General features: G+C 53.3%; 1 protein-coding gene and 1 long non-coding RNA gene across 9 annotated transcripts in view; one reads left to right on the top strand and one right to left on the bottom strand.

Annotated features, from left to right (window-relative positions):
* The window catches only part of TP73 (tumor protein p73), a 34,242-nt gene that overhangs the window by 2,992 nt on the left and 8,457 nt on the right, over positions 1-22,793 (top strand). For 3 of the 8 annotated variants that reach the window (XM_035344722.1, XM_035344720.1, XM_035344726.1), the window contains exons 2-4: positions 2,474-2,569; positions 3,282-3,405; positions 10,365-10,691. In XM_035344722.1, coding sequence (XP_035200613.1) covers positions 2,511-2,569; positions 3,282-3,405; positions 10,365-10,691 — 510 coding nt within the window. In that variant the 5' untranslated portion in view covers positions 2,474-2,510. Of the gene's footprint in view, positions 1-2,473; positions 2,570-3,281; positions 3,406-6,052; positions 6,274-10,364; positions 10,692-22,793 lie in introns of those variants that run through there. The other 5 variants (XM_035344721.1, XM_035344723.1, XM_035344725.1 and 2 more) reach the window with 4 other exon arrangements.
* Positions 18,381-22,563, bottom strand: LOC118177219. Its single transcript, XR_004755713.1, has 2 exons — positions 22,104-22,563; positions 18,381-21,175 (listed from the first exon to the last, which is right to left on the bottom strand). It is a non-coding gene; the product is annotated as an uncharacterized LOC118177219 (long non-coding RNA).

The following is a 22,793-nucleotide window of genomic DNA, read 5'->3' as shown; positions in this document are numbered from 1 at the left end:
CTCTCCATTTACTCGTGGGACGAGGAGGGGTGGGTGGACATGAGACTTTCATGAGCTAGCTCTTCTGTGAGTGGATTTGAGGGGAGGGAGCTCTCTGCTGCTGTGCCGAGCCCTCCTGGAAGAGCACCTGCAGGAGCTGTGTGACTCAGGTGAGTCACAGACGTGGCAAAACCCAGCGTGGGGTCAACTTTCAGGGGGCACCACCCTGCTTTCGTTTTAACGTCTGGTGCAGTGTCTGTTGCTCCCGAAGCTGCCCAGCTTCCAGCTGACTCAGAGAGACCACGGAAAGGGCCCCGAGGCCAGCCCCACAGCTGGGCTCACCCAAACATCGCCGCTTGGAAAGCGGCTGCTCTCTGCGGCCGGCAGCCTGCGATCGGAGAGCAGGAAGCCTTCGGGCTTTCAGTATTACACGTCAGTACTGAGTTGAAACAAGATGGTAACCCTCATTTAGGTAAAAGGAGTAGCCAGGTCTCGGCTGGGCCATGTGTATGTTAGGTGGGGCAAGGCAGCCGTCCCTGTGGTTCCTGGGGAGGAGGAGGAGGATGGTTGTGCGGCACGGCTGCGGGCAGAGGAAGGCAGCAGGCTGCTCAAGATGGCTGCAGGCCAGCCCTCTGCAACACGCTGCCTCTCCCGGCAGCTTGGCAGGGGGCACATACACCCAGGAAAGGCCCCGGCACGCTCAGAGAAAGAGGCTGGGATGCTGTGGGCCCTCGGGCTGTCTGTGGCTCCCGGCACATTGCAGCTGAGCCAGGCGTGTTCTGTCCATGCGGTCACACCGGGTTTTACCACATATCATCACCCATTTCTCCGAAGAGCAGATCGTGCTGGAAATAACACATCTTACCTGGGGTTTACAACGCCTGAAGCACCTCCTGTACATTGCCTTTTCTATCTGAGCATGTCTTCAGGCTCTGGAGCAGCTACAGATCGCCCTTGCTCTTACAGAACCACATTTTTGAAAAGCAGGACCAGATGGTGGCCACTGACGGGCACTTGTAGCCATACATATTTCTGGGGGGTTTCCTCCACGGGTCCTGTTCACCATAAAAGAGCCTGGCTGTAGGAGCAAGTGGGAGCACAGCTGAGCACTCGGCGCAGGTGCCTGTGCCTGTCCCATCGTGTGGCTGCTCTGCAGGTGGGACAGCTCCCTCCCGATCTCACGGCCAGGGGCAGGAGGAGCAGACGGGATGAAGGGTGGCTCAGTGGCTGTGCAGCACAGCAGCATTCAGAAAACTTTCACCGAATTGGTTTCCCCACGTATTTCCTGTATGCAGTTCTAGGTAAATGGTGTTCTTCTCTCATTAATGCTTCTGTACCTTTACAGGAGAGGCAACACTTCTGCCTTGGTTTACTTGGAAAGCATAATATAACATTCAATAATATTTGCAAGCTGCTTAGAAGTGGGAAGGTCATTTTAATGCCTGAACAAGTAAACTGAAGGGTGCCTGTACTGCGTCTTCTGTGTGAGTTTACCTAGCTGTCTTTATGCCTTTACAGATTCCTGGGTATTTGTAGCTAAATGTTCATGAGAAACTGTTGGCAAATAACATTCCTGGGATAAAAATTGTACTGTGCCTAAAATGGACAAACCAGGATCCAGGAGCTACACCATAACAGAGCACAGGCGGACTTCTTTTGAAGTTGCCACTGGGTACTGAAGATGCCTGAGCTCCAGCGCTCAGTGCTCCCGTGCTCCTGCTTTCCTGGCTTGCCTTGTTCGGAGCAGGTGGATATTCCACACACCAGCCTACAGGGTCCAGCCCTTGTCTCGAACTCCTGGCACTGTCCTGGTGCAGAGACACGAAGGTCTGCCCTGTATGCACCAGCTTTGCAGAAGAGGGTTTCCCCACTCCTCTGCTGGCCACTGAGCAGCCGGGCAGGCAGGATGCTCTCAGGGGAGCAGCACCAAGGGCGCCTTTGGCTCTGATTCTTACTGTAAGACTTTGTTTGCTACCTAACTTGAGGTTTCAGTTTTATTCAGAGGCCTCATACTCGAGAGTTTGGTATATCTGAGAAATCTAAGCCCTTTACTGAATGAACCTGCTCCCAAATGACTGCTAGGAATAGCTGTCAGAGTACCCCGGGGCAGGGGAGGCCATGTGTAGCAGCGCTGAACACTGCTGGAGCATTCTGTAAGCATCTCAGATGGGAGCCCTGAGTCACAGGATCAGCGTTTAGCAGAAATGGGCTGACATCCAAGCACCCTGCCACTTCGGCCCTTTCCCAAATACCCACATCTGTGTAAGAATGCTGTCATCACCCGAAATACCACCCTTATGAGAAAGCTCCTGCAGCCAGAGGGCTGCTGCAAGGACACGGACGTGGTGCTTTGCTGGCCTTTCTCTTTGTAAAATCAGAAGCCAACACTGTGCTGATGGAAGGCACTGAGCAGCTGTGGGGGATTCCTGCTGCCCCCCTCAATCAGCTATGGCTCTCTAGCAATGCTAACCTTGTTGTTTTTCTTTGCCCCTAGAGTGATTTATCCTTTGTCAGACTCCCCCTCTGCGAAGATGTCTGAGTCGTCTCCAGCCGATGAAGGTACAACGTTTGAGCACCTCTGGAGCACACTGTAAGTGATATTTGATCGTTTGTGTTGAGGCAGCGGTGCCCCTTTGCTGTGTAATCTGTATTAGCACATCTCATCAATATGGCCCGGAGGGAGACAAGTTTCTTCCACATGCTCCAGTTTTCCCATATTCCTTTTCTGCATTCAGAATTTTGCTCTCAGGCTCCAATCTCTCTGCTCAGACTATTCCATTTCCCAAACCCCTTTACCTCAGTGATGCTAGACAGTCAGAGGCTGGGGAGTTTGCATACACTGAATGCAGGGCCCCACAAAGGTTTTGGAAACTGTTTCTGAGAATGGTTGTGCAACCACCAGGATTTCCAACATGCAACATAAATCCAAAGGAACGAACGCAACAAAGGGTGTTCTTGCACATCAGAGGTCAGCATCTGGGCACACTTTTTGCTCAAGGAAACAAAGGTGTTTGGGCAGCAGGGTCAGTAATGCCTCCACAGCAGCTGGGGAGAGGAGACTGACTCATCTCTGTTTAGAGAGGAGCAGCCCATGTCCATTGTGCCTTGCCTGATGGGAAGCTTCTCTGGCCCCAGCAGCACAGCACCAGCCCCTGCCCATGCCCCTGTAGCACAGCGTGCTGGGGAGAGGGCATCCAGCCTGGGCTGAGCACAGCCTGTTATTGTGATCTGTGGCCCTTCAAAACTGTGCAGGCTGTGCTGGAAAGCTGGAAAGCTGACCATCTGCCATCACTTTCTCACAGGGAACCAGACAGCACCTACTTCGACCTCCCTCCATCCAATCATGCAGGCAGCAGCGAGGTCTCCAACCGCACAGAGGTGACAATGGATGTCTTCCAGCTGAGAGGCATGAACGACTCCGTGATGGTGAGTGTACGTCACACACAAACGTGTCTTCCTCCTGGTGACTGGGTGCCTTTAGGGTAGAAAATGGGAACTTGATGATTCATAAACCAAACAGAAACACTACAGGTGCAGCACTGCCATTATTTGTTTGGTGTCTGATAACCTATAAAAGTGACTGTCCTGCAGTTTTGCAGCCCTGTGGTATAGTGGTCAGTAAAAGAGTGGCTCCGTATTCATAGATTTTGTTGGACTCTCCTCTGTTTGGGAAGGGCTTGTGTCTTAACAGCCTGGCAGGAGAGGCTGAGGTTATCACAATCTTGCTTCTGCCAGCATAGCCGTGATATTTCTGTCAGATGGAGATTCAGTGGCTGGTTGGCCAAGTTTGGGCTGTGTCAATGAAATACTCCTCAGGTGCAGCAGCAGCAGCTGTCTGCTCATCCTTTAGGCCATTCTCAACAGCAGCACCAATGACAGTCGCAGTTCTGGGGACCTTCAGAGAGAAAGGGCACGGCAGGAGGAACTGTCTTCAGTAACAAAAAGTCTCTCTGATTTGCTGGTTAGAATGTGCTCTGTCAGGAACGGGCTCCTCAAAATTACTCAGTTTTTAAATTGCAGAGGCTGTGCTTCTCTTTTCATTTCCTGAGTACTGGATAAAACCCTTCACAGAGATCAGCTTGCCACCTCTTCTGAAAGCCGAGGGCTTGGTTCACACAGTGCGTGGAAATCACTGCTCATCTGGCATCAGGATCTCCCCCTGCCTAGCCAGGCATTAAAAATCCTCTACCAGACATCTCAAAGGCAGTGGGAGCCTCCATAATGCTCCCAGAGCGCGTGCTGCCGCATTCACGCTCCTCCCAAGCCCTGTGGCCTCCCGGGAGCATCCATCCCTTCCCCAGCATGAGGCAGCTCTGGCCATTTCAGCATCTCCCTCCACAAAGCCCCCGTTTCCCTCCTCGCCAGCTTGCATCCCCTCCCCCCAGCTCCCTTTTCCCTCGCTTTTAGCTTACTTTCCCTCTCTTGCGGGCCTTTGTCTGCGGCGGGGCAGGAGTCTGGCAGACGGCTCAGGTGGAGCCCCTTGTGCTAATAATCGTGGAGCTGCCCCTGCACTGACGTTCGGCCGCCTGGCTCCTTGATGCTGCCGTGACCGAGGCCACTCACAGCAGATGCCCACCGTGAGCGGGCTGTGGGCTCGCAGGGCCAACGAGCACAGTGGCAGAGCCAGCTCCTGGCCCTCACTAGTAATGAGCCAGCAGTAAATATGTGTGTTGGCCCCCTCGTGCAACTACTACCTGCTGTGCTGCTGAACTCAGAGTGAGCTCCTGCTAGCTGTTGTCACCGGAAAGTGTGGCAGGCTGACGTGCATGAAAATAAACGCACAGGTGAAGTGATGCAGCCAGCCTGACATGGAGGTGGGACCAGGGAAGGAGCAGCTGCTGAGTACCGGGGGTATCTGGAGGATGCCAGAGGCAAACACGTGGGGAGCAGTGGTGCTGCAGTGCCTGCCTGTGGTGCTGGTGCTCGGTGGCTGCCAGGAGGACACCCCCGTGCTCGGTGACTGGGCCTCCAGGCGGCTGGGGTGCTCTGTGTCAGCATCACATGGATGTTGGATTGCTCCACCAAACCTGTAAAGCATCTCAGGGTCCTGGGGGAGGAATTGATGTAATTAAATGTGAACAGCTCCTCAGCCACCCTTACTTTTTTCTTAGAGATGGTGGCTTCAGGACCGGGTTGCTTGTGCAGTGTTTAAGGCTTTGCCTACGATGCTGCTGCGACCTGGCTGTGCACAGGTCCGTGCATGCAGACCGGCGTAGAGAGGGAGGTGATCCACGCTGGCTCCATCTTTGCCCATACAGCCCACCGCTTTTTGAATTCCCCCTCTGCGGTAAGACACAGACTTCTGCAGTGGGCTCTGGCTGAAGTGAGGACCATTCCAGCCTCTGCCTCGAGTCATAAGGAAACCTGACTCATCGCAGCACTCGTGCTGTAGCCGGCGGTCCTGCTGCTTCTGACGTCGTGCCCTGCTTTCAGCCAGATGTTGGGTAAACATCTAACCTCGTGAGACTTCTTCAGAACATCTCTCGGTGAAACAAACCAGTGAAATAAGACAGGATGGCAAGGAGGAGAAGAGCATTTATTAGTGGATGTAAGGCTTGCGGCACTGGGGCACGGGTAGCTACCTAGCCTCTGGGCATTTTTGTCAATGGGACCTCCAGGACTGTTTGAGCCAGGAGAGCCCTGATGCGAGCTGTTGATGTGGTTTGTAATGCCACTGACGTGCAACTGAAAGAAACCCCCAGGGCCCAGTCTGGGGTGGATGGAGGGACAGAGGGACAGAGTGATGGCCATGACTGGCACGTCCAGCTCCACAAGCACAAGCTGGAGTTATCCCAGTCACAGCCACCCCTGGCTCTGGAGAAAGGCTTCTCTTGGGATGGGGTTTGACTCCAGTGACGCTGCAAGCAGCTCTCTGGAATTAAGCCTGGCTGGGTTTAATTACAGAGCAGGACCCCCGCTCCCCTCGGTGGGGATGGTTGGTACAGCCGAGTCCATCGCTGGGCAAGCTGAGGCCTGCCCCGCATTTTAATGAATAGTCATGAGGGACAGAAGGGGGTGGGCCCCGTTTTGTTGTTGGATGCAGCTAGTTGACAGAACTAAGGGAGATGAAAAAAGCAAAAAAGCCAACAGACCGCACACAGGTGGCCAGCGCAGCATCCCTGGCACTCCCTCCGCGGCCCCGCTCCCCATGGTCCGGCACTGCAGCTACCCGGCCGCCTGCTCCATCGCCCCCCGACCCCATGACTCCTCTGGCGGGAAGGTTCCCACTGGTCTGTAACTCCCACGAAGACTAAAATGCTGTACATCAGCGACCCAATGCAGCATTATACCACGGTAGGTGCTTCTCTTTGCTAACGGGTTTTGCCTTGTTGCTCCTTACCTAGAGTCGTTCCCTGCTGCCATGGCAGGAGCGTGCTGTGGACAGCGTGTCCTGGCTCTGCTCGTGGAGCCTTCATGCTGCTGCTGCCTGGGACATGCCGGGGACACGGGGCTCTGGAGGGGCCCACCTCTTGGACCCGGCACTCTCTGCACCAGAGGCAGTCGGCAGCATGAGGAAAATGAGCTGTGCCCACTTGGGATGGTCGCAGCTTCATCGGCTCGGTGCGCGTTTCTCTCATGTTTTCCCGTGCTGTGAATTGCAGAGGGTGACTTAAACCTTTTGTGTAAATGGCCACAGGCTCCCTAACCCCTTGTATATGCAAACTGGTGTGTGCATGCACTGGGGAAACCCGGCTGAAGGCGAAGAGCAGCTGTGAGCATCCCTAGGAGAAAATGCTGCCTGCGGAGCCCGGAGGTGCTCGGCACCTCAAGCCCTGGTTCCCCTCTCAGCAGGGACCTTCTTGTGTGCGGGCACCGCAGCTCCTGGCATGTGCCGCATCCCCAGGCAGCTTTTCCTTTCATGGCTTAGAGGCTGGAAGGGTAGAGCAGATGAAATAGCACCTGTGCTTGCGGGCAGCAGAGTTTCATCCCAGTCCTCAAGGGCTGAGGCTGCTTTCTTAGTCAAAAGGTTTTTGGATCTGCTGTCTGGTGTTCAAAAACACTTAGATACAGATGCAGTTATAGATAGAAAGGTGCCCCACTGCACTTCCCAACCAGAAATTATTTCATTTCTCCTTTTTTGTCTTATGTGAGTAGTAGAAGCATATATGTACTGGGTTCTTTGTAATGCTGCTGCTTGGGATGCCATTACTGCATCCATGTGAATATTTATATGGGTGTGGGTATGAACACACATACACATATTTGCATATATATACACACACAAGCACCGTGCTGGATTTGTTGACATACATACACACAAACACTCATGCTTGGATTGGGCTGCTAAGAGAATGTTTCCAAAATGTACTCAATCTTAAAAGACGAGTTAGTCATTTACTCCCTTGGCCCTGCATATCCCTGCTGGGTATCTGGGGGCTTTGCCTGTTGTAACCAAAATGTACCATGACCAAGCTAAACTAGTGAGACTGCTTATAAAAACCCCATAAAACATGCGGAGAAATAATATTAGTGTGAAAAGGGCTTAAGGAGATCTAAGCTGCATAGGTTGGCTTTCCCACCTTTGTATAGCCTGAGCATCAGCTGATTCAAATGAAACTGATTCACTTAATTCAGGAGATAAATTTTCTAGGAGAAAGCACTCTTTTATGCCATACATCTTCCCTTGAACCAAAATTAACTAGAACATTGCAGTTGAGGACAGCGGCCTAAGTTGGCCCCTTTCTCCAGCTGCCCTTCCCTCTGCACATTTCCAGCCATTCTCCCTGCCATTTCCAGGGGAGGCCTTACCTCTCTACACTGCAGCTCCAGAGTGCTAGCTCCCGACAAGCAGGCATCGCCAGGAGGCAAAAGGCTTCCTGTTTATTTCCCATTTCGACAGGATATGAGTAACTGGGACGGCACCCGCTCCTGAGCTGCCTGGTGGTGCGAACCCAGCCTGCTTTTGTCTGGCTGTGTCCATGCGTGTGCAGTGTCAGTACTAAAAGTCGGCTTGTTTGCTCATCGAGTGAAGTGCACTTTCTCCCCGTTCATTCCTAAAAAAACGCTCGTGGCTGGGCACAGGGTGTGAGCTCCGCGTGTTCCCTGCAGCCCTTCCATGTCCCGGTCACTGCAGGAGAACAAAACAGTTCAATCTCAATTTCCATGGATTATTCGGACTGTGGTTTTGCTGTACTCCCCTAAAAATAGCAGTCCTTTTTCCTCTTGTGTTTCTCCTCCTGTGTGATGTGCCTCACGCCTCCCAGCCCCGCCGCAGTGTCACTGGTCACCAGGGTCCCTGGGGTCCTGCTGATGGCTGGCTACGGCAGGGTAGGCTCCCAGCTGGGTGGCAGAGGCTTTCCACGGGCACTTTTAATTCCCATTTTACTAAAGTTTCTTGTAATTTTTTCTCCAGGTAAAATCTGGGATTGTGGAAAGCCCGGATGGGCGTTGTTTATCGTTAGCAGGGCTATTTATAGAGCAGCGAGAAGGAATAGAGGGGTTTATGCACATGTTTTTAGGGAAGAAAATGGCTGTATTTTTAAAAGCAAGTTGGATCTTGTTCAGCATTCCTCCAGTTAGTCACAGACTCCAACGACCTTGTGAGAGATGCAGGCAACAGGAGAACTTTCCTGGAGAAGGATGATTGCGTTTAAGCCATTATACATCGTACACATTTGGGTGAGGTTTGGATCCCAAGTTAAAACACGTCTCTTGATTCCTAAGTCGTGAGCCTCGCAGCCCGGCAGCCTTCTGAGGGAAAAGGCAGATCACCAAGCCTGCTGCTCCTGGCCAGGGGTGGGCTGACAAATATCGCTGCCTTCTGGTGACTCCTGGCTTCCAGAGCTGCTGTCAGTGGTGCTCAGCAGCTGGTGGGACAGCCCTTGAGCAATTTGGGAACCGCAGATTTGGGGGAAAAAACATTCTACCTGCTTTGCGAAGCAGCTACCTTTGGGATTTTTTCTCTTTTTTGAATATTAGTTTACCTGTCTACCACAGAAAAAGGAAAATAAAAAATTGGTCTGATTTTTAGATGAAAGGTTAAGGCCGTTTTAGCCATGCTAATTTTGAGAATGTCCTTTGCTGAGGCTACACCTGCAGATAAAAGAGCTGTCAGCTTTTTACTGGAAATATCTGATGATAATTGTTCGGAAGATTAATAAGAAAAAAAAGTAGAGCCAGGTTTTGGCCCAGCGTGCATGAAACAAGAGCCAGTAGATGTGTAAATAGGTAAGTTTGCTCTGTGACCTTATTTGCAGTGTGCTGCATCAGAGCTATGCACTTTGTAGGTTTGAGGTTTTCCCCAAATTAAAGTTGCATCAGTGAAAGCCACTAAAAGCAAACACCCCAGCTATGAAATGAATTACACAAACCACCATTCAGAGTTCCTTCTTCGTATTCATGGCAGGGAAATGCTTCCAGAAATGGTGCGCACATGTACATGCATGGGAAGTGAATGAATGCAGAAAATGTCTGGATAACAGGTCGGATTTTCAGAAATGAGATGGGAACGATCTGTTGGCAAACAGGGCGGCTGCTCAGAGGTTTTAGGTGCCGACCAGCTCGGGCGGGCAGTGCCACCCCGCAGGGCTCTGCAGAGGCTGAGCTGCACACAGGGTCCAGCTGGAGGCATCGGGGGGATACCGCCGGCTGCCAGAGCCGTGCAGGCAATTCACAGCACCACGAAGCTCCGGCTGCTGGGGAGAGGGCATCTCCTTCCCGCTACAGGAGTGAGGTCTTCACCTGGGGCAGCCAGCATCCCACATCCCAGACGGAGCCCAGCAGCTCCCAGCAGCGCTGTGGGACCCTCGGTCCCCTCCTGCCCCATGTGAGGTCTGGCCCTGCTTTACGGGGCATGGTTTTGGCTGGTGTTACCGGTGCTGTGAAGCACTGCAGTGGAGGTGCGGCACTGAGCAGTCCTTTACTGGAAATCTGTAACCTTGATGGGTCTGGTGGGGTTCGGGAAACCTCTGAGAACCTGCTTAACTTTGGGGAGAAAAAGAGCCTTTCTGTGGTCCTTGCTTAGCAGAGTTCATAGTGCAGTGGTCATCGCTCCCCCCCCCCCTCCCCCCCAGTGCAGTAGGACATTGCCCCTACCCTAGCAAAACCCCAAAACGCGTTCCTGCTCCCTGCTAACAGAAAAGTTATCTGCAGTTAAACGTGCGACAAATCCGGGGATCTCAGCATCTGGCTGCCTCCAGCGAGGATGAGGCTGGTAGAAGGGGGTGCCTTACACGCGCTAGGTTTACCCTTTACACAAGTGGTGACCTGTTTAAAAACCACGCCGACCCAGAACAGCTCCTCCGGCTGGCTTCCCCGCACGCTGGCCCTTTAAGGAGGCTGTAACAGGACACCCCAAGTCCTGAAGAAGTGCAGCTGAGGTTTCCATGTCTCTAAACTGGCTGGTGTTTTCTTTTTTTCCCTCCTCCCCTTTTCCCTTCCTCCAGTCCCAGTTTAATTTGCTCAACAACAGCATGGATCAGAGCATCGGCAGCAGAGCAGCCTCCACCAGCCCCTACAGCTCCGAGCACACCTCCAATGTCCCCACGCACTCGCCCTACTCGCAGCCCAGCTCTACCTTCGACGCCATGTCCCCAGCTCCCGTCATCCCCTCCAACACTGACTACCCGGGTCCCCACCACTTCGAGGTGACCTTCCAGCAATCCAGCACAGCCAAGTCGGCCACCTGGACAGTAAGTTGCATGTCTTCTTCACTTCCCCGGAGAGATGCTTGCTGCTCCAGGTTGGGTTTTCCGCCAGCCTGCTGCAGGCACGTGAGCGAGTGCCCGGGCGCTGTTTCGCGGCGGGATGCACAGGGCACGTTGGCTCGTGCGCAGCCTAAAATGCGGGGGCTCTGCCTGCACAGGTGACCCTGAAAAGCAAACCGTGCAGGAAACACCAGGGCTTGCTTTTAAGCTGGTTTTCGTTTGTTTGTTTTCCCAAATGGATCGTTAAACGCGGGGGTTCGAATATAACCGCCGGTGTAGGAATTCCCAAAAGGGAGGATAAATGTCCATAAAAATCACAAAGCTGGAAAAATGCCCCAGGAGAAGTGCCCGCCACGTTCTCGTGGCAATTCCCGAAGCATTTTCCAGCAACTGCTGTCAGAGGTGAGGCAGTAGGTGAGATGGACCTTTGCTGTGATCTGCTGGGGCCATTCTTAGCTGTGTCTTAAGTTCTTGCTTTTCATGTATAGTCCTCTTTCATCCTGTATCAGAAGGGTAGCTCAATCTCTAGAAGTCACACAAATTAACAGCTTAGATTTTTAACCACAAAGGGATGGCTGCATAGCATCACGCGCCTGCGATGTGGGCTCAGCACCTTGGTACTCTGGAGATGAAGCACAGCTTTGAGCCAAAAGTGCTCCCGCATGTCCACAGCCAGGCAGGGGAGTCTTCTGCACTGATCAAGAATTAGCCTGAGCGTTGGACAGCTGTTTTTACGGAAAAAAGGTCATAAAGTCCAGCTCCCGGTTTTGTGTAATGCTGTCTGTATTTTTAACAGCAGCACTTGCAGCTGTTGTCAGGTATTTCTGCCGTGGAGGTTTCCCTGCCATGCAGTGAGCACCTTTAGCCCTCCTCCCTGCCACCTGAACGCCTGCAAGAGCTCCTCGTGGGCATGCCTGTGGCAGGCATTTTTGTACCTTAGGGAATGTTTCAGAGCAGAGAGGCTGAGATGAGACAAGTGACACAAAGAGGGAGCAACCGGGCTTCCTCCGAGGCTGTCATTTGACATTATGGTGAGACAGGCAGAACCCATCAGGAGCGATGCGTCAGCTCGAGGTGTGATAATGACTTTTATTTTTGGAAGCTGATGTGTTTAATTGCTAAGAAAGCCCTTTCCATGGAAGATAGGAAGTGTCTTGGGATGCTTTTGTGCAGGGACACGGCGAGCTCACTGCCCTGTGGGTGCTGGCACAGTGCTGGGACTTGTGCCCATGGGATGGGATGGGATGGGATGGGATGGTCTGCAGCAGCCTCATCAGCACTGTGTCCATCCCTCCTGTGAATCCAGGAGCTGACCTGGGCAAGAGGAGCCTCGTGGCAGGGTGCTGCCCGCCCCCAGTGCTACAGGGACAGTGACACCGCTCCCTGAGCTCAGTGTTGGGACCTCCGGTCAGGGTGAGGAGTCCCTGCCTCCCCCCCAAGGGACGGCAAGGCAGGGCAGTGCAGCACCACGCTGACAGCTCGGCTCGCTGCGGCAGCCACATCTCAAGCTAGCTGTCAGCAAACCGGCACTTGAATTCAGCCGAGGTTGTGGCTTCACTGCAGACTTGTGCTGACCCTTGGCTGGGATGAACACCATGATTAGATACAGCTTGTCCTCCTGGGAGTGGTTGGTCTGACACTTTTTTCACTGCCTTTCCTTGCAAGCTATTGCTAAAGGATGCATTTGTTAGGTCTGAAGGTCTTCAGGGTAGGTCTTCAGGGTAGGACTCCATCCCACTCGTACCCATGTTGGGGGATAACTCCTGCCAGTTAAATGTAAAGCTGCACAGGAACAGAGGTGTTCAAAAGAGGTATTCCTGTGCCTCAAAACCACAGAGGCATCCAGGGAGAGGAGCAGCCACGAGACAGAACATCCTGCTGAACCACTCGGCGTGATGCCAGCTGTGATGGGTAAAGAACCAAAGGAGAAGGTTGTGCTCCTTGGCTGGGTTTGGAGAGCAGAACATTGGAATGGAAACCAAACACACACCAGTGCAGTGTGTCACCCCAGCGGTCCTGGTGTGAAGGGAAAAGGCAGGGAAATGTATGCTTGCTTGTCACCATCCCTGGCTGGACAGGCTTGGGAGACAGCTGGGGGATGCAGTGGGCTGGGCACTGCAGGATGCCCCGGGCAGCGCTGTCAGCAGGATAGGTTTGTGCACGTCAAAATATGGAGAGTGCACCTATTGAAAATACACCGTGCTCACCTTTAACGTAGCAGTAAGGAAGGACTCTTCCCTTGTCCCAGACGAGGCACATTGCAACTGCAGGGTGTAAACTGAAAAAGCCACAAAGGTCTTTTTGACTGGTTGTCCCCAAAACGACAAAAGAGGGAGCAGCGAGAGGCTTCCTGAGCTGGTCCCACACAGTTAGCAAGCCCGTGACAGCACCTCTCCCTCTCTGGAGCCATCCTTGGTGGTGATGCCGTGTCCTGCTGGTGGCTGCATCCCAGCCTGCGAGTGCCCCAGCACTTCTGGGACGAGCTGGGAGAGGGTCAGGCAAGTCCTGGTTCAGCTGCTGAAGTCTGCACCAGGCATCCTCTGCACAGCGCTAACTCCTGTCCAAAGCCTTGTCACGAGCACAGAGCTCTGCAGACAAGAAGTGGTTGGGAACCAGGGTCTTTGACTCCTGCTGAACCGAGCCCAGCCTGTCTGAGCATTGCCCTGTGCTGACTGCGATCCTGTAGCTGCTGTGTCCTGCTGGGAGCTGTGCTCGTCAGGAAGCGCTTTTATTCTCAAGCCTTTGCATTAAGATCTCCTTCGGATGTTGGAGCACCCAGTGCTACAATAACCTCGGGGAAACCCTGGGACACGAGAGATCCTTGGCAAACACGCTGTGGGCAGCCGTACGTGCCGCAGAGGATGTGCCCCACCAGCCAGCACCAGGAGCTGACATTTCTGAGCACCAGCCTAGCTTTCACGGCACCACTGCTGGGCCAGCAGTGCCTTGCACCCAGGAGAGCGTGGGGGATGCTTGGTTTGAGACAGAGATGCACCAGGACCTCCAAAGGACCGCAGACTGTCCAGCTCTCTGAGGGCACTGCCTGCCCGAGGTCCTGCTGCGCTGACAGTCAGATTTGCTCCCACTCCTGTCCCAGCTGTGCCACTGGATATTTGTGCTGGGAGACAGGGCTGCTTCCTTCCTCCCTCTCAGCTCAAAATCTGCACTGAAACTGCCGTCTGAAAAATCCATCCTGGTTAAAAGCAGGGATGAATTCAGCAAAACATCATACGTTATATATCACCCATCAGTCGGTGTACAAATAATGATGTTTGTATGCAGTGTGATTCTCTGCATAAATTGTGAACATGAATACAGAGGCATACAGGGAAGAACGGGAAAGCTGTTAGGAAATACAGGCACCTGGCAATGAAAGCTAAAACTTATGGTCAGTAGGACCGGGGACAGTGACACCGGACAGCTCAGTAGCGGCCCAATCCTTGCCAACAGTAGCTGAATTAACAATCCTGGTGTGATAAGGGACGTGCATGGTTTGCCCATGGAAAGAAAAGCAGTAAAATACACTTCCTATTTCATCGGTAGCTAAGGAAGCCTCATGGCTTCTGAATATTTTAAGACTCACTGCACCAAATGATGCACACTAAGAAAGCTTCAAGCACTGACCACAAATTCCCCTGCACAGCTTTGTCCCACATCATTTCAGAGCCCCGGGGAGCAAACCACCACGAGAGCAAGGCTTCGTCAGATCAGCAGCTCCAGCAGCCTCTTGCAGTATTGGGCTGAACTTTTGACAATCCAGGCAACAAAGAACTGGTGGAGCACAGGCAATGCCAAACCAAGTAATTCAGTGTAAACAACCTTGTCAAAAGATTTGACATAGTTTTTTGATACAATCATAGCATGTAGCCTAACAGACTCCTATTTCTGAAGGGTTTAGCCTGAATCCCTCTGGAGGATATTCCTCTGGGACACTTATTGGTATCCATCCTCGGATAGCACAGTTCACACGATGGATAGGTCACAGCTGGAAAGGGAACGTGGCACCGAATCACATCCCATATTCTGAGGTCCCATGGGTGCCTACCACGTAGTTACCCGTAGGCTTGGAAACCCGTATGTGCAGCTCAAGACAACAATGGCAAACAGGTGAGACATTAACCAGGTGAACATGGCTCCCACATTTAGGAAGGGAGAATCCTAAGAGCCTAGGGCTCCTGGTCGAGAATCCACGTGGACACGAGCTCTCCACGCCGCGGGTGGTCTGGGCAGGATGGTGTCACCGACCGGGAGCGGGGCTGCCTCCAAGCACGGCACCACCGAGACCACTGCCGCAGCGCGTGCACAGCTCGTGTCCACACCTCCAACAGCCTGTTGACAAAATAGAAAAGGTTTGGGAGGGAGATCCAAAGAAGATGAAAGATTTGGAACAGATGCCTTGTAGGGAGATACCATACGGCATAAAAGGTCTCCTAGAGAAGAGTAAGGGTGGCTTGATCGCAGTCTGCAAGTACCTGCACAGGAGATGGTTTCTGATAGCAGACAGCTCTTTAATCTAATAGAGAAAGACATAATGAGATCCAGTGCTTGGAAGCTGAAGCCAGGCAAATTCAGACTAGAAACACGGTGGAAATTTTTTAGCAGTGAGGATAATTAACCATAGGAACAATTTACCAAGGAATGTGGTGGATTCTCCAACTCCTGCAGTATTTAAATTAAGAGTCTACATATCTTTTGAAAGATAAGCTCTACTTCAAGCAGATATTGTTGGCTCCATCCAGGATGAGTAGGCATGGGGCTTAGGCAAGCAGTGCAGGAAATCCACCCAGAGGATCAAAATTTCTTCTTTCTAGCCTTTAAAAGGTGAATTTATGAAATGGACTAGATGGATAGAACTGACTTTGAGCATGAGACTCTGGCCCACATTTGCCAGAAACAGCTCTGTTTTGGCAAAAGGATGCCAGGCAGCTGGTGGGCAGGGGGGTCCTGAGTCCCCGTGCTGGCCCTGACCACTGCATCCAGCCCAGCTTTTGGGAATTGCATCAAACTCTGAGCTGAAGTCACTGTGCTAGCCTGTTCCATACAAAGCCCTCAAGGCTGCTGCCGCCTTCATTTTCATTTTTAATGGCCTCTTATCAGCAGAGAGCGAAGAACAGATGCTGAAAATAAGGTTTTCCCTGGGCGTTCGAAGCCCCCCTCCAGCAGGCTGTGCCGGTGGAGCTGGGAGGAGGACGGGGAGCTGGGGCTGTGCAAGACGAGGCATGCCGGCAGCCTGCCTGTTTGTTGGAAGCTATCAGGGCTCTCGGTTCCCCGGAGCTGCCCGTACATGCAAGAGCCGCGAGCCGATCTTGGCTGTTTTCTCGCAGGCAGCCCCTCGCCACGCTGGCCAGCTGGTAACTGATAGATAATTAGTATTTTTCTCAAGTCTGGTTTGAGGTGGATCAGCACTCCCTCCCCTTTAAAACGCTCACAGAAGCGTTAATGGGGTCTTTGGCCTCCCGTGGCCTGGCTGCAAAGGGGCAAGGCCTCGGTGCTGGCAGCTGGGGGCTCGTCCTGCTGCAAGAGGGGGGCAAGCCCCACGCTACGCAGGGAATGGGGCGCCCCTTACCCCAGTGAGCATGCATGGTGGTGCCCAGCCCACATACAGCATCGTGCCTGCTGCTCCTGGGCACCAACAGCCAGTGATGGAAAGGCTCTGTGGCTGGAGAGGGTCAGAGGCAAGGTGAGGAAGCCCTGCCACTGCGGATGTCATTGAGCAACGACTCAAAGCAAAGCAGTCGGCATCCCATGGTCGGCCCCTGGGAGGGCTCGGCTGGCCGCAGTCTGGTGGTTCCATAAATATTGCACTGGAAGACAGGGAGCCAAAATGGTTCCTCTGATGTAGCTGAAAGGGGAGGATGGAAATAACTGGTGTCGTTGGAGGGAGGTTCTCCTTGCTGGTTGCTCTCTGAAGTATGTCGAGATAGGCAGCTGTAAAGAGGAGGGGGAAATCTTCAGGAGAATCTGTAGAAATCGCTCCAAACTCTGGCAGCTTACCACATTTTCGAGAGGTCTCTGTACAACAGCAGTAACCTAGAAATGAGCAAGGGCACACGTAGCTTGGTGCTCTCCATCTGAGCCATAAACATCTTTGTTTTTATGCAAGTAGCTGGGCAGAAGAGCATGGGTATTTTGGCATGCCAGAAATAGGAAAGCAACCTCAGCATCAGCCTGCTCCAAAGCCATTGAAGCCAGCCCACTGGAGGCTTTCCATGAGCTTTTGCAGGGCGTGGATGAGGCTCCAGGAGCTCCAGACACAATGGAATTAAGAAAAAAAGGCGAAGGAATTTGGTGTGCGATGTTCCAACACGATCACACTATCAGCCTCACTATCTTGAACGTGTATGGTATGCACAGGTCAAGGGAACGACTTACTGGCAGCCGCCTCTCCAGCGGGAAGGTAGCACTGTCCCGCGGGGATGGCTGGGAAGTGAGAGGGGACAGGGACATGCTGCGGTGAGGCAGTGGCTTTGGCCAGCTCCCTCCTCGGCTGCCTGGAGCCCAGCTAGGCACTGGCACGGTGGAGGACACCTCCAGGCCAGCCGTGCCACCTTGGGCACAGCTGGTGGGGACCTGCGGAGCTCTGTGAAGAGTCGGTACCCATCAGCTGCACCTGCAAGGCTGCTCGAGGTCCTCCTTGTCCAGGCACCTTCTCAGGCTGGCTGCCTGGAGGAGGAGATGCCGTGCTGAGCTGGGCACTGCAGCAGTTCCTGGGCTGCTCGTGTGTGTGCGCCCAGAGGAGCCAGCACCAGGCCCTGGAGGAGATAGCTCCACGCAGGCTTGCCTTCCCTTCCTCCCTGGCTCTCTCCCACATCCAGTCTTCGTAACGCAGCACGATAAACCGAGCTGTTAGATTTCCGGTTTCCTTTTTGGATGATGCTGAGCTCTGGTGCAGGCTTGGTCAGAGGACCCAAGTACCCAGATGCGTAGAGGCGGCAGACTTACGAGAAACAATGCAAAAATCCCCCAGCGTGCCAGCACTGGCTGCTGAGGCAGTGACTAAGAAAGGCAGTGATCCTGGCTGGCAGTTACTTTAGGGATGTACGCACTGGGGAAGAAAGGGAGAGGAGTCCTTTGGGGGTGAACCAAGGGATTTTAATTAGGAGTAGCAGCATAATAACTAAGGTAGAACGCAGGCCAGGGGGCTGCTCACTGGGGCTCTGCAGGCACCTGGAGAAAAGCCCAGGTCCTGTCACCGTGCCACAGGGACACGCAGGCAGGTGGGTGCTGTCACAGCCCCTTACAGCCACCCCCAGCACAGCACCTCCGCGCGGAGCCCCGATATGTCCAGCACCCATGGGAGCTTTCCTCTTCGGCACCGGTGATGCTCCGGACGTACGCGAACCCCAGCTCATAGCAAGCGAGCAGCGAGGTCACTCCGGGAGGAATTTCCAACTCAGTGAGAAGTTGTATAGGCTAGTGATTAAAAAATGGTTATTAAAAAAAATTAGAAAGGGAAAAATAAGCTCTGCAGTCGGCATGTCTTCCAGGATCTGTCGTAACAGATTCGTCCGAGCCGGTTAACGGTATTTGCGGTTTGCAAGATGCTACATGTCTGGGGAAGATGACAGACACATTATTATCACCTCTCCACTGCGATCTGTCCAAACCTGTCCCAGGATGCAGCTCCGCAGCTGCTTGCTAGGGAGTGCAAGGAAATTAGCAGCCGGAGGCAGCACTTTTCTTCTCTCTCTCTTGCCAGGCTAGTGGCTTTATTGGGATCCATTGACTGCAGTCCTGGACACGTCTTGAGTAGAGCTAATGAGGAGACTGGAATGTAAAGGAGGAGGAGGAGAAGGCTGGTAGGGAGGAGGGGGGAGGATTTGTGGAAAAAAGCAATTGTTGAGCAAATCATTTCCTTCAAGAGAGAAAGAAGGACTTGGCTGCAGCCCTCCCGAAGCAGGCAAGTCTAGACGCTTCGGTGTCAACAGTTGAAGATAAATAAGATTTTATCAGCTCCGAATCTGTTGGGACACATCCTCCTAGCGGTTCTGCTGCCCTTGGGAGGAGTGCAGCAGATGGACTTCTCTGCTAGGTCTCTCCACGCAGAAGGTTCAGGCTATTTCTTGAGCGAGGCTCTTGGCATACACGGAGAAAATACACCTCTCCCATCTCATGTCCTGCACGGTAGCTGCAGGTCCAAGCAGGGCACTGGCCTCTTCCGGAGCGGGTCTGGGCTGTTTGCAGGGGGTGAATGGACAGGAATCTGAAGACTCAATTCGGTGCTCTTTCACAGCTGCCACCGCATTCATCTCCCTGAATTTCTGTGGGGCATGAGGTCACTTGAACCCTGTAGTGCACAAAACATTTCCTTGGATGCAGTGGCAATGGTACTGAGATAACCGCTGCAAAGGAGAACTGAGTCTGCAGAGGGGCCGATTACACCACGGGGCTTCATCACTCCGGCGTGTTTGTGTCTCATTGTGTTTAGCGTGGATACAGCAGGCTCTCAGTCCCACCCAAGAAGTAGCTGCGTTTCAAACACAGTGGTGAAATAAGTCCCATCCAGGGACCCTTTGGGTTAGCAAGTCCCTAGAAAAACAGAGGTTCATGCTGATAAACTGCTGGTATTTAAATAATTTTGCTTTTCTGTTTATTCTTATTGCTCTGGACTTGCGCTACAAGACATTACCGTGGCAGAGAAGGAGCAGCAAAAGGTGCCGTTGTATTTTCCCTGCAGCAAACAAGGGTACGCGGACACTGGGAGCCCCGTGTCTGTAGGAAGAAAGCAGGCACGTACATTCTGCAGGCTTATGGAAGCATAGGGCAGGCTGCTCCTGTTTGCTGTTAGTAATGTGCTGTCAGCCACAAGCCACACTGAGGTGAACCTGTTGTGCTCCGCAGACGTACGGTAACAGGCAGTCCGACGTCTGTCTGCGCACAGAGGTGACAATAAGAACTGGGAGAACAACATCAATGGTCTGAAGCACAGACCGGGAACTGGAGGTACAGGAAGGAGGTACCCAGAGGCAGAACAAACTCAAACTTGTGTAGGTGTGGAAGAAGTCTTAGGATCGACATCTTTCAGCCTTGCTGCACCAGCACTGATGATGCTGGGGACTGCACTCAGGCGTCCCGGGGTGCTGCTCCCGGCCGAGGTTCCAACACCGCTCTACAGACGCAGCCCCGGCCGCACTCGCTTCCCACATACCAGGGACAGCTCCTCTGGACGGGGGCCAAGGAGTTTCTGCAGCACGCTCCCACACCAGCGCAGGAACCTCTGCTGCTGGGGGTGCAGCCTGGCCTGGGACAGGCACAGGAGCTTTTTACGCATGGACGAGAGCAGAAGTCGCGGCTGCTGCCAACTTGCAAAGCTGTGAACAAACAGGCAGGACACGAGTGAGCAGCCAGAGGCTTGCCCTTAGCCCAGATGGCAGAGAAGTGGCCACGGCAAAAAGAAGACTGAAGCGTCGAGGTGGTGGCACCAGTCTATGCAAGAAGTGCTGGTATTTCGGTCTCCTGGGTTCTGCTTTTCACTTTGCAACCGCCCTGTTTTGTGCTTGAGGAAGGCTCAGCACCTTTCTGTGCTCTTTGTAAGCCAGGTACACACACTTCAGCTGCAGCTCAGGAAGCATCAGCGACTCAAAGCCATGACAGAGCACAAGCCTGCACATAAATCATCTGTGCTAGATTATTGGTGACAGATTAGCAACTATAGATTACCAGAGAGGAGCAGAGGCACCTGTTTGCCACTCTGCTTGGAGCCTGAACAGGACGTGCATTTTGCTGTCCCTTAGGGAGAGCGCACATTGCTCTTCTTGGCTGAAAATACAGCTGGGGATATAGAGACTCAGGCCTGTAAACACACAATGAAATGTAATGCTTGTTCCCATGGTGGCCATGAACAAGCTGGGGCTGCAGGATGGGGAGCACTTTGCTCCAGCAGCAGCTGCAGAGTGTGCAGGGGGCCCACGTGCTGCCGCGCTCAGCCTGCGCTGCGGGCACAGGCTCACGGGATGCAGCCCTGATCCTTCTTGCCCAGAGTTATCAGCACGGAGTTCCTTAAAAGAATAGTTTGTTATTGTTGAAGGATCTTTGAAGGCAATCCTGGAGCTGTTAAGACATGATAAGGTTATCAGCGGAGGCATGCCTGTGTTGAGCGGCAGCCTTTCTCCCTGCGGGGCAATCGCTGTGCTATTTAACAGAGATTTATCCATGTCATAACATGGTATAATGAGAGAATTTGTTACCAAAGAGCTTGCCATAATGCACCTCTGCTCCTCCAGAGCAGTTTTATTTCCCAGGCATGTTGAGGACTGCCCGGGAATGTCTACATGAAAGGATCCTTTGACAGGAGTTGTCAGTATTTTAACACCTGGCAAGAAAGAGCCCCCTCCAAATAACCCTTGTTTTGCCATGTTGTCTCCTTAAAACGGGAGTGCTGAATCCTGAGTGCACCCCTGAGAGCAGATTACGTGGGCTCAAGCTTCTCTTCCATCCAGAGAGGGGATCCGTGGTGCTGCAAGGGAGCCGTGTTCTCCATCTCGGCACAATCCCTGGTGGCACACAGGGAGCTGATCTGACTGTGAAGTCATTTATGTAGTCAGAGCTAGCTGGCATCCAAGCAAAATGCAGGGGTTTTGGTGAAAGGCACTGTTACTGAGCATCCTGTCTGCTGGCAAGTCCGTATCCCTCAGATATTGAGTTAATTCTTGCTGCCAGGTTCAGCTTCGTGTCGCATCTCCACATCACTGACAGCCTCCAGCAGCCACAGCATCTTCCTGCTCTGCCTCCCTCTGCCCTGCAGCTTGCTGTGCTGGAGTTGTCGTCTTGCTGGAAACGTGCTGCACCCCTCCCAGGCTCCTGTTCTGCCAGAATGAGCCCCAAATACCCTCGCGCCCTGCGTGCGAGCTTCTTTGCTTGCTGCAGAGCCCCAGTGCCCCCTGCTTCAGGGCAGGCCTCCTGCCACAGGGAAAGTGAAGCGGCCGTCACACTGCACCGCGCTGGCAGCAGGAGCCTCACTAGCCTTTGCACACCTGTATTTTGATGGCTCAGGACAAGCTTTAACATCCTCACAACTATTCTGCACGGTGGTATTTTTTTGGCATAGAGCACGTGTTGTGGGGATGAGATAAAACCCTTTGAGCAGAGACATGCCCTGCCATGCAGGAACTAGCTGCGCTCCGTGCAGCAGGGGTGGGCTCTCGCACAGGAAACGCATTCCTTGGGAGATGGAAAACAGCATGGCACTGGCAAGGCGGAAGGGAACCACATCTCCACGCACGTGTGCCCCAGACACACATTTATGGGAAGACAAAGGACGAGTTGTGCCCTCCCTGCCCCTGCTTTCCTGCCCAGCCCGCAGCTCCTTCCCACCCCAGTGCATGCTGCTACCTCTCCTGGCTGGGATTGCCACTTGTCACTTGACCCCGTGGGGACCAAGACCACCCCAAAAAGTGTCCTGGGGCCATGCATAGAGCAAGCACCAACACACCCAAGAGCAAACCTGTGTCGGGCCCCATCTCTGTGGGCTGTCCCTACCTTTAAGGACCCAGAGTCCCCCGTGCTCTCCGGCTTCCTCCAGCACCAGCAGAGATGCTTCCCCTGCTGCCCTGGGGAGGTTCGGCCTCACAACACAGCGTACCCTTGCTTCTTCTCATGCTCCATCCCCAGCTCTCACACATGCCACTAACTTGGAATTGGGATGCTGCCCCAGTGCCTTTTGCAGGCTCTGCCCTCACAACTCAGCGCACCTGAGCGGGGAGGGCAGGGGGCAGCAGTTAACTCCTTCCCGTGCCAGCCACGCACTGGGGCGAGACGGGGCTGCACCGTGCGGGGACAATCACTGCTCTTGCAAGAGGAGCTTGTCTCTGGCTGGTGATCAAACAAACCCTGTTGTATCTGCACAGGGAGCATTTTGGTGCTTACAACCTGTTTCCTACAAACACACCATTCCAGGGGCGATCCCAGATGCTGCCCAGCATCCTCCTCCGGTGCCAGTCCTGGCCCAGCGGCTGCCCCAGCCCGTCCCTTTGTGAGCTGCAGCTATCACTGCAAGTGAAGAATTGAGTCATGGTCAGGAGAAGCCCTGTTCGGCATCGCACTTGCTAGACATAATCAAACTCTGAGGACTTGCATAATTAGCTGTAATTCTGTTATGCAATGGTAAGCATGGTTTCCTCAGCCCACTGGGAAATCCTCCCCTGTGCTGCATCAAGTAGTTGGTTGTAT

Source organism: Oxyura jamaicensis, chromosome 21 (assembly GCF_011077185.1).
Source record: "Oxyura jamaicensis isolate SHBP4307 breed ruddy duck chromosome 21, BPBGC_Ojam_1.0, whole genome shotgun sequence".
In the NCBI taxonomy this organism is placed as follows: Eukaryota; Metazoa; Chordata; class Aves; order Anseriformes; family Anatidae; genus Oxyura; species Oxyura jamaicensis.
The sequence above is the reverse complement of the archived record's forward strand: the minus strand, read 5'-3'. Positions and strand labels throughout refer to the sequence as shown.